This window comes from Trifolium pratense, linkage group LG1 (assembly GCF_020283565.1).
Source record: "Trifolium pratense cultivar HEN17-A07 linkage group LG1, ARS_RC_1.1, whole genome shotgun sequence".
NCBI classification, from domain to species: Eukaryota; Viridiplantae; Streptophyta; class Magnoliopsida; order Fabales; family Fabaceae; genus Trifolium; species Trifolium pratense.
This window is the reverse complement of record NC_060059.1, coordinates 41,789,788-41,801,429: the sequence shown is the minus strand read 5'-3', so window position 1 is coordinate 41,801,429 and position 11,642 is coordinate 41,789,788. Positions and strand designations below refer to the sequence as shown.

The window sequence follows — 11,642 nt, the reverse complement described above, 5'->3', positions numbered from 1 at the left end:
ACTTGGAAGGTAAAGAAGTGCTAAGATAATATGATCTTTTAAACAAAATATGTTTTTCTTATATTAGTATAGATTTCTATAATGTATATTATAGAAAAAATAATCATAATGTGTGTTAGTAAAAAAAAAATGTGTGTTTTAAATTGAAAATTATACAAGTAAAAAAAAAATGATTTGAAAATTATAAAATCCTTCAATGAACATAAATCTAGGAGATTAATTAGAGTTGAAAGCACTTGACTACATATTTTACTGTCTGGTTTCTGCATCCATCTTCAAAGGGATCAAATCAAACCTCCCAAGAACACACACGATCTATCCCAAACCACGACACTCCACCAACTTGTCCCATTCATTTCCTCAATTCATTCATTCATTGATTTCTCCATCACTTTGATATAACCATTTCTCCAATAACACCATACCTCAACTCTCCTATTTTTCAGATCAAGCTTCAGATTCAGATGCTTATTCAAAAAGAGCTAGCTAAACTCTAAACAGTGACTCACTGAGTTAGCTATGCCTATCATAACTCGTCAAGCTAAAGGCCCAACTGGATTATGGGTAAAGATGACAGCTGTAACAATTTTGGGTCTATGTTTTATCTTTGTATGGACTGTGTTTTCTTCTTCATCTTCTTCTGTTACTTTTCAAAGGGAAAGTTTTGAAGATATTTCAAAACCTGTTTCTTCTTTTTCCAATGCGAATAAACAAACACCACCACCCAAATCAGAAAAGGTTTAATGTAGAATAAAATTTGATTTAAATTTTGATTTTCCTCCGTTTGAAAATTTGAATAACCGTTGAGTTTGATTAAATTATTGAAAAGTAATGTTGTCAGTATTGTTGTTGAAGAAACCGAATTACCATATTGGAGAGGTTTTTAGTGGTGTTGTGGAAAGTTTGATTATAATTATAGTAGTTAAAGTAACCAAAAGAAATTATTATAATTTTCTAATAGCATGGGACAACTTAGGATTTGACTTGTCTGTACAATGAGCTATTTTCTTTGCATAGAGTAGAAGCTAATTGTACATTTTCTAAAGTTGTACATGTGATGGTCAGGATGTTATTTGTGCAATGTTTAAAATAAACTTGTAAAATAGTTTGATAAACTAAAAAAAAGTAGAATAGTAAAAGATGTAACCAAAAATAGTTTGATAAAAAATAAATTAACAAAATATGAGATAAACTTGTAAAATAGTTTGATAAACTCAAAAAGTAAAAATAGTAAAAAATGTAAACCAACAATAATTTGACAATTTTTTTTTTTAACAAAATATGAGATAAACTTGTAAAATAGTTAGATAAGCACAAATTGTAGAAATAGTAAACACAAAAAATAGTTTTGGAGAAAAAAAGAAAAAACAGAATATGAGATAAATTGGTTGATAGCAAACACAAAGAAAGTAGAGGAAAAATAACAGTTTCTTTAACCAAATAAATATGTCAAGCAGATCTAAAGCAACACAGACAAAATGAAACTACAAAAAAGAATGTTTAAGAAGATGATTGTTAATCATAAACAGGAAACACAAACATAATGTTGTACTATGATAAAAAGTTTGCATGAATGGATGTCAAATGTAACTTTTTTTTCTTCAGATCTGATAGCATTGTTTCCTGTAAAAGAAGAAGAAGATGGTTAATTTTAATCCAAAACGAAATAAAGGTACAAGAGAATAAGAAGATGTTACAAGAGAAGAAGATGTTACCCCTTCTTTTTTTGGGTTCTTTGACAGTGAGATAACTTTTTTTCTTGATATGAAATGAGATTGTGGAAGAAAATGAAAGGAAGAAGGAAGAGAAAGTAAAAAGGAGTTTTATGGTTTCTTCTGCAAATAAATATAGCAGAGATGTGACATGAAGCAGAGATGTGACATGCAAATGGTTTCTTCTTTTTTTGCGTTCTTTGACAGTGAGATAACTTTTTTTCTTGATATGAAATGAGATTGTGGAAGAATATGAAAGGAAGAAGAAAGAGAAAGTAAAAATGAGTTTTATGGTTTCTTCTGCAAATAAATATAGCAGAGATGTGACATGAAGCAGAGATGTGACATGCAAATGTTTTCTTCTTTTTTTGGGTTCTTCAACAGTGAGATAACTTTTTTTCTTAATATGAAATGAGATTGTGGAAGAATATAAAAGGAAGAAGAAAGAGAAAGTAAAAAGGAGTTTTATAATTTCTTCTGCAAATAAATATAGCAGAGATGTGACATGCAGCAAAAAACTGTTAATTGTTACACTCTTCTATTTATTTCCCTGTTTCATTCAAAAATTTGGAGAACTTGAGATTTTCCAATTCAATGGAAGACTTGGAAGGTAAAGAAGTGCTAAGATAATATGATCTTTTAAACAAAATATGTTTTTCTTATATGATGTAGATTTCTATAATGTATATTATAGAAAAAATAATCATAATGTGTGTTAGTAAAAAAAAAAAAAAAAATAATGTGTGTTTTAAATTGAAAATTATACAAGTCAAAAAAAAAAAATTGAAAATTATAAAATCCTTCAATGAACATAAATCTAGGAGATTAATTAGAGTTGAAAGCACTTGACTACATATTTTACTGTCTGGTTTCTGCATCCATCTTCAAAGGGATCAAATCAAACCTCCCAAGAACACGATCTACCCTAAACCACGACACTCCACCAACTTGTCCCATTCATTTCCTCAATCCATTCATTCATTGATTTCTCCATCACTTTGATATAACCATTTCTCCAATAACACCATACCTCAACTCTCTTATATCAAGTTTCAGATTCAGATGCTTATTCAAAAAGAGCTAGCTAAACTCTAAACAGTGACTCACTGAGTTAACTATGCCTATCATAACTCGTCAAGCTAAAGGCCCAACTGGATTATGGGTAAAGATGACAGCTGTAACAATTTTGGGTCTATGTTTTATCTTTGTATGGACTGTGTTTTCTTCTTCATCTTCTTCTGTTACTTTTCAAAGGGAAAGTTTTGAAGATATTTCAGAACCTGTTTCTTCTTTTTCCAATGCGAATAAACAAACACCACCACCCAAATCAGAAAAACGTGTGGAAGTATCTAAAGATCATAAATTTCATCAGAATGATGAGAATAAGGTTAATGGGTCATCTTTGAATTCTCCCACGCGCCCTCATAATAAAGAAGTGGCGCGTGAAAAGAAACGTGTGCATAAGAAGGAAGATAGTAAAGAGAATGTGAATCAGGTTCAAGGGTCATTGGAGAAAGAAGATGAAAGTGAAAAAGAATTGGAAGATAAAGAAAAAGAAGAAGAAGGATTGGAATTGGATCATGAGAGTGATGATTCAATTGAATCTGTTGATGGGGATTCTGAGATGTTAGAAGATGGAAATGGTGAAGAGTTGAAGAAAACTAGTAAGGGAAAAGTGAAAGGACCTTTGTTTGAGTCAAATGTTAACTATAGATGGAAAATGTGTAGTACTAGAAGCAAGCATAACTACATTCCTTGCATTGATATTGAAGTAGGCGGTGGAAAGGTTCCAGGTTACCGACATACGGAGAGGAGTTGTCCAAGGACATCCTTCATGTGTATGGTTCCTCTTCCCCTTGAAGGATATGAGTCTCCAGTGCCTTGGCCTGATAGCAAATTGAAGGTATATGAAAAGTATGTCAAGTTTAATGTCTTGTTTGGATTAGCTTTTAGATTGTTAAGAGATTATAGGTTTATGATTCTTTACTTGTGAAATAATCCTCGTAAGCTTATAGTGTCGAGAAGTTAGGACCGGTTTGAATTTGAACTTATCTATTGGCATTAAGTACTTGTGAGACTGATTTGCAAGCTCCATAAGTTGTTTTCAGCTTATTTCCATAATGAAATTGGTTTGACTTTATTTTATATTTTCTTATAGAAATAACTTATAGATAAACACTTATATGATAAATGCTTATGCTATAAGTGTTTAATTATGCCATTTATCCAAACAGGGCCTAGAGATAGCTTATGCAAGTACTGATATTCAAAAGCTAATTTCTTTGAGAAGCTATTGTTTAAAAAGCTTGTAGTTATTGTAAGATTGTGTTAATATTAATTTCCCATTAGTGTTCATTTAGGAATTTATCTAGACTAGATTTAAATGTTGGATTTATTTGCTGCTTCTTTGTTATCTCACGGTAACATTTGGTGTCAGTGCAGATATTGTATAAGAATGTTGCACACCCGAAACTAGCTGCATATATAAAAAAGCATCATTGGCTAGCGGATTCTGGAGAATATCTTACTTTCCCTCAAAATCAGTCTGTGTTTTTGGGAGGGGTTCAGCACTATCTTGAGTCCATTGAAGAGGTGAGCTTTCTATTAGAATGATGCTTGTTTGTTCGTTCCTCTTAAGCATAATTGTCGTATTGCACATGATAGAACATTAGTTAATAATGGACAATTTCATATTTCAAAACCATGTCTTATTTATTTGCACATGACAAGATGAAAATGTATATTGGCATTGCAACTTCTAGGATTGATTTGTGTATGATTTGCTTGTTTCTTTGCCACAACTGTTTGTGATGGTGATGGTAATGCTGATGTTTGTTTGTATCAGCCAAAATTATGACTTTGAACTCAGCAGAATAGTTTTTACTTTTTCTTTAATATTTACTGCTGTCATCTTTGCAAACATCTTGAAACTCGTTCTGAAAATTATAGATGGTACCAGACATTGAGTGGGGTAAAAATATTCGTGTTGTCCTGGACATTGGATGTACAGATTCAAGCTTTGCAGCTGCTCTCCTTGATAAGGATGTTTTAACATTGTCACTTGGCTTGAAAGATGACCTAGTCGACTTAGCTCAGGTGGCACTCGAGCGTGGCTTCCCAGCCATGGTTAGCCCTTTTGGTAAAAGGAGGCTTCCTTTTCCAAGTCAAGTTTTTGATGTTATACATTGTGCGCGTTGTAGCATACCTTGGCATTCCAATGGTTTGTTTCCCTGTCCTGTCTTTAATTTTTGGATTATTAATATAAATTTCTTCTACAAATTCAATTTTATTATTACAATGATAGCTTGAATCGGACTTTCCTTTTTCAGGAGGTAAGCTTTTACTCGAGATGAATCGGATTCTAAGACCTGGCGGATACTTTATTATGTCAACTAAACATGACAGGATTGAAGAAGAAGAAGGTTGGTCTTAGTTTTGAATACATTGTGGTTTCTATCAATGCTTTCGGGACTCGGGAGATATGAACAATGCTTTGCATCATTACATGAAAATTGAAATGCATACAAACAACAGTAACATATTTTCTTCTGTTGCAGCAATGACCGCACTGACAGCATCTATTTGTTGGAATGTTCTGGCACATAAAAGCGATGATGTTGGTGAAGTTGGAGTAAGAATATATCAAAAGCCTGAAGGAAATGACATATATGCATTGAGAAGGAAGAAGATCCCTCCGATTTGCAAAGAAAACGAAAATCCCGATGCAGTTTGGTGTGCTTCTAAAACATTATATGAGGACTTGTTTCTAATCAGCTTAAGGTTATTTATTTACTAATGGGTTATTTTGCAACATTCTTTTGAATAGGCATGTTCCAATCAAGACTTGTTTGCATACCATTCCAATTGGAATTGAACAACATGGGGCAGAGTGGCCTGAGGAATGGCCGAAGAGGATCGAAACTTATCCCGACTGGATGAACAATAAAGATAAATTGATCGCTGACACCAACCATTGGAATGCGATTGTTAACAAGTCATATCTCAATGGAATGGGCATTGACTGGACAAATATCAGGAATGTTATGGATATGAAATCCATCTATGGAGGGTATGCCGCTTGATTTTAAGTTCGTTGCATCAATAAGTGAGCTGCATTTTTCTTTGATACTACTCTGGACTTAAATATAAGCAAAAAAGTACTTGTATCTGGTCCAAATGTGGACCAGATACACGTAATGTTTTGCTTATGTTTACTTAGTACATCATTACATGTTCAATAAACATGTAAATGTATTCCATTGCATGATTTCTAAACATCTTGTTAGAAACATGAATAAAATTAAATTGATAATTCTCCTATGAAAATACAGATTGGCTGCAGCTCTATCTAAACATAACGTTTGGGTGATGAATGTAGTCCCTGTCCATGCACCAGACACTCTTCCCATAATTTTCGAACGTGGCTTTTTTGGTGTCTATCACGATTGGTGCGAGTCTTTCGGTACTTATCCAAGAACATATGACCTTCTTCATGCTGATCATTTGTTCTCACGACTCAAAAACAGGTACTGGTGAAATTTACCTACATTGTTGTACTTATCTTTCTATTAATGTTCTTCCATGATCAGTATAAAAGCATTATAATATAAGCATCAAAGTTTTTTCATAAAACATGTATGCCATAAGTCTTAATAAGATGTAAGTAAATTAGCTGTTGCAAATGCACCTAGGTGAGACCTGTGGCCAAATTGGTTTAACAAATTAATTTGCAGGTGCAAGCAACCTGTGTCGATTGTTGTTGAGATGGACCGTATCTTACGGCCAGGAGGGTTGACAATCATACGCGACAAAGTTGAAATCCTAAATCCATTGGAAGAGATATTCAGAAGTCTGCATTGGGAGATCAGAATGACTTTCTACCAGGAAAAAGAGGGTATCATATGTGCACAAAAAACTACTTGGAGACCTTGAATCTTCACTTATATGCCAGTTTTCTGTACCATCACATCATCCCGGAATGCACTACGATTTGATTGAATTTCCAAGATTGAATCTCCGATTTCACAGTGTCAACGTGCGAGGTTGCCCAGCTGCTGCAATTTCTAGCTATATTATTTTCACGGTGCGAGTGCATTAGGATTTAGGACGCGGGAATGGTCAGTCCACCGTGTTCTGGAACACAGGCTCTTTCTTTCCTTCAACTAACCCGTGAATCAATTATTTATTTTTATCAATTTAATGTGTAAAAGCAAAATGGAGTTTGTAAAAATTACACTATTATTATTTTTTTTGTAAAAAATACTTTGTTGTTGATATAATTTCATTGCAGAAATAGAACATTGGAATGTGCAATTCATGTTATCACCACATAAAAAAAAATGAGAGATAACAATTGAATGTGGGAATAGTTTGTAGGTTTTGAACCATTAGAGTTGTTGAAACTTGAAACTCACAAAAGTTAATAAGTACATGAGCATGCACATGAAAATTTCACATGAACCAATGAAAATGTTAACCTACTTCCTCATCAAATATATTGTTGAAACTTGCACATTGATCATCATAGTAGAGGGACTAAAGTGTAATTATCTGATTTATATCTAAAATTGCACAAAGGCCACATAGCAAAGTACTTCACATATATTCATACAATATATAATCTGATATGAGAAGTGAAGGGTTAAGACAAAAAAAAAAGGATTAGTTGTGTTTATATAATTTTCTAAGGTTATATTTGACACAAGATGAGTATATATTATCCATGTCTTATCTATTTTCTTCCACCCCTTTCACCTTCTAATGCTTGATAGACTATGGAATCGGATTTTTGAAGTTGAGAAAACCGTGCATTCATGCAGTTATGCAATTTCAACCATCCGATTATTATGGTCAGAAGACTTATATTCTGATTTTGTAAAACAATCCAAAGTACAATGTCGGAATTTAAGATAGAACGGTCCAAATCTTAAATTGCGATATTGTATAAGTATAAATACTTCATAGTTTCTTTGCTTCTTCCACTGATTTCCTCCTAGCTTCTTCTTTTGCCAATTGAAGTGCTTGAATCAAACTTTTCAAATAAATTTCTGCATCACCAAAAGCAGTCTTTGGCATCAAATGTTCAGCAACATCAGCTGGAGTGATTTCAACTTCCTTCAACAATTCACATATAGTTCCAAACAAATCATGTGACTCAATATTACGATAATTCTTAGCCAACATCTTAAATGCTTCAAATCCACAATAAGACAACTCTATATGCATATCCATTCTACCTTTTCTAATCAATGCAGGATCCAATTTCTCAACATAATTTGTTGTAAAAACTATAAGTCTTTCACCTCCACATGCAGACCATAATCCATCAATAAAATTCAATAATCCAGAAAGTGTTACATTACTACTTTTTCCATCTCTTTCTTCAATCATAATTCCACTTTTTTTCTCTCTTAAATCCTTCTCTTCTTCCTCTTCCTTTTTCACATTTTTCTTCCTCCTTTGACCAGTCAAATCAAGTGAACAATCAATATCTTCAATAACAATTATAGACTTACTTGATGTCTCAATCAAAAGCTTCCTCAATTCAGTATTATCCTTAACAGCAGTTAACTCAAGATCATAAAGATCATATCCTAATAAATTTGCCATAGCCGCAATCATAGTTGATTTTCCAGTCCCTGGAGGACCATATAGCAAATAGCCTCTTTTCCAAGCCCTTCCAATTCTTGCATAAAATTCACCAGCTTTACTAAATGTAACAAGATCATCAATAATCATTTTCTTTTTCTCTATATCCATAGCTAATGTTTCAAATGTTGATGGATGCTCAAAAACAACATGACTCCAATAAGAACCACTATTAGTATAAAGTTTCCTTTGTCTATTTTTCACCTTAAGTGCTTTACCTTCTTTTAATACATAACTAAGATAAGTACCTAAAATCAAATCTCTATTATGTTTATGAAAAGTTAATTTATAGTACCTTTTTTCATCGATGTTATGATGGAGTGAAAATGAATTTGGTTTTGATACATTTTTGCCACTAGCCCACCAAAGTTTAACTCCATTAAATTCATCACTAACTTCTTCATGATCATCCATGCTAAGAACAAGTGCTTGATTATTCTTAGCTATGTCACCTTTGAGTCTTTTTGCTTGTGTTGATGCTTTTGTGCTAAGATAATTCTCTATAGAAGAATAAGCTTCACTTCTCATTAATCTTTCACCAGTGAACTCATTGAATGTGATTTGGATATAAGGGTAGATAAAAGTAGCTAATTTTTGAGTGTATTTTTCAATTTGGTTCCTAAGTTGATAAGGAAAAAATTGTTGAAAAATAGCCCAAATAAACATAAAAGAAGCTATTATGGATCCTATTTGAGCAACCATGTCACCTTGTTTCATTTTCTTTAGATTTCACTTCTACTTTTTTTTAAGCTCTTGCATATATGGTATGGATTTATGAATGGTTTTCTAGTTTTGTCTTGTATAAAGGTGAAGGATATTTTATAAGTGTGTATGTAAGAAAACTAGTTTTTTTATCCTTTGTGAATAATTTTATGTGGCTATTGTATTGTACATTAAAGTTGATTTGTATCTTTGTCTATATCCTCAAATGTCGGCAAAAAGATGTAGTATGTGTTTGGTTCTACGGTGGACAGAATTGATTTTGATAGAATTGAGTTTGACAGAATTGATTTTGATAGAATTGAGTTTGACAGAATTGATTTTGATAGAATTGAGTTTGATAGAATTGATTTATGTTTGGATATATTCATACAAAATTGAGTTGAACAAAGAATTTGAGTGTAAAAATCAATTATAGAATGAGAAACTACAATTTCTAGCTTCAAGTAGAATTCATTCTGGAGGCAGAATCAATTTTACTTTTGAGGAACCAAACAAGTCAGAATCCATTCTACATGTCCATAATCAATTCTGGCCGCTCCAGAATTGAAACCAAACATACACGTAGAAGCCAATTTCTCTTTGCTATAAAGAAAACAACAAATCTGACTAGGAAGAAAATGGATAAATAAATAAATAAATAAATGTGTATACATTCACACTGGGCAGTGGCAGGAATTAAGTTTATGAGAGGAGAGGACAAACCTAAGGTTAAATATCACCGAATTACGATCGAAATTATTAACTTATATTGCGAGCGTCTAGCAAATAAGGTTGTTTGGGTTAGGTATCATGGATCATGACTTCTTTATATTACATCATTTCCATTTTGTGTTGGTCGTTAGAAAGGTTGAAAAGTCACCAGATAAAGATTAAAGCAAACCTGGCTTTTATTCTATGCACGCAACCAGTGGCGGATATGCCACCCGGCATGCCCTGGCACGTGCCCGGGCTGCCCCACCCCAAATTTTTTTTTTTTTTTTTTTTTTTTTTTTAAAAAAATTAATAAAAGAAACAAGAGGAAAAGAAGTAAACGCGTTTCTCCTTCTTCTCCGTTTCATTCCTTCCTTTTCGCGATCGACCACCGCAGTCCGCACCGCAGCACCACTCTCAAATCCGGTCTCAAATCTCTCTATTTCTCATTCTCTCAGTCTCAGGCCGCTCTCCGCCGCCGCTCTCAGCCTCTCTCTTGCAGTCACAGGTAAACTAAGCAACCCTAAAATTGAGAAATTGCATAAAATACTTAGAAATTGGTATTCCAATTATTATTCTATGTCTAACTTGATGATATTAATCATTATCCTTTGATGTTGGGTTGTAGTATGAGAAAAAAATATGATTCATGTTTTAGGTTATTTAGAAAAAATTGGGATTTCAAGGTCTAAACTTGGTGAATTTGTTAAGAAAAAATTGGGATTTCAAGGTCTAAATTGGGATTTTAATGCTCCTGTTATTAAGAAAAGAAAAGAATATCTCTTGGCCTCTTTGAGGGATTCTTTCCTTTTGGACTAGAGAATGCTTGCATTGAGTTTTTCACATAACCAGCTGGTGCCTTTTTATCATATGCTTGTGATATGTAAGGATAAGCCACCAAATTGTATGGAATATAAGGCCAAAATTCTGCTCTTTTTCCTGTGTTCTGTATTTTCTTTAATACCCTGTTTCTGTCAATATTGCCACTAACTGTTACTTTGCTTTGCTTTCTATTTATCTCCACTTGCTTTCTATTTAGGCCGTAAGAAAAGTTCTTCCAGCAGACTGTTTCCATTCATTTATACTGTTTCCAGCAGACTGTTTCTCACGATTGACTGTTTCCATTCATTTATATTGTTGAAATATATGCATACTAACTCTGGCTATTGGCTAGAATCAAAGTCATTTCTAAATATATGCATACTAACTCTCAGCAGTATCCTAACTAAAATTGTTTTAAAATTGTTTTAAAATTGTTATTTTGTGCATTATCAGTTTGACTAAATTTTGTATCATTTAATTTCATAGATGAGGAGGTTTTTGGTTCCTAGGGAAAGTATTGAGAATGCAAATGTTGTGCAATCGGAAGCCGTAGAAGAACCTCCACCTAATGTTGCCTCCTAACTATTGGTATGTTATATTTCATCTCTCTTATTTGATTATGTTTTGCTGGTTTTTTCTTATTTGACTCATGCTAGCCAAAAAAATATTGCGGTTAAAATTGTGCCCAGGCTCCAATATAATCCTGGCTCCGCCACTGCACGCAACTGCATGAAGTAAATGAGTGACAAAATTTTCTTAAGAGTTTTAACATTATTGCATGTCTAAAGATTTTTTGGTTAGAATAGAAGAGACTCACTCCATCTCATCTAAGTGTTCTTGGATATACTAAAGATTATTTTAGATTACTATAAAGATTATTTCCCTTATTCAATTAGGAGTATATAAGTTTGATCTCTAATTTAAATAATACTTGATGTATTTTTCTTATCTGTTGACTGAATTTTAGATTACTAAAGATTATTTCCCTTATGAATTGGAGGGATAAACATTTCATTCAAAATAAATGACAATTCCCATGACTATATA

General features: G+C 32.8%; 2 protein-coding genes and 1 long non-coding RNA gene across 3 annotated transcripts; 2 read left to right on the top strand and 1 right to left on the bottom strand.

Moving 5' to 3' along the window:
- Positions 1–210: 210 nt before the first annotated feature.
- On the top strand, positions 211–7,005 carry LOC123886382 (probable methyltransferase PMT28). Its single transcript, XM_045935706.1, has 9 exons — positions 211–458; positions 2,769–3,615; positions 4,155–4,304; positions 4,662–4,932; positions 5,042–5,134; positions 5,270–5,444; positions 5,539–5,781; positions 6,044–6,238; positions 6,446–7,005. The coding sequence occupies exons 2-9, from the start codon at positions 2,830–2,832 to the stop codon at positions 6,642–6,644; spliced, it is 2,112 nt and encodes a 703-aa protein (XP_045791662.1). The 5' UTR covers positions 211–458; positions 2,769–2,829; the 3' UTR covers positions 6,645–7,005.
- A 248-nt stretch (positions 7,006–7,253) lies between these two features.
- LOC123886394 (AAA-ATPase ASD, mitochondrial-like) lies at positions 7,254–9,245 on the bottom strand. The gene has a single exon (XM_045935714.1). It carries the CDS (start codon positions 9,075–9,077, stop codon positions 7,671–7,673), a length of 1,407 nt encoding a protein of 468 aa, XP_045791670.1. The 5' UTR covers positions 9,078–9,245; the 3' UTR covers positions 7,254–7,670.
- A 745-nt stretch (positions 9,246–9,990) lies between these two features.
- Positions 9,991–11,314, top strand: LOC123886418. Its single transcript, XR_006801295.1, has 3 exons — positions 9,991–10,281; positions 11,082–11,183; positions 11,285–11,314. It is a non-coding gene; the product is annotated as an uncharacterized LOC123886418 (long non-coding RNA).
- Positions 11,315–11,642: the final 328 nt, after the last annotated feature.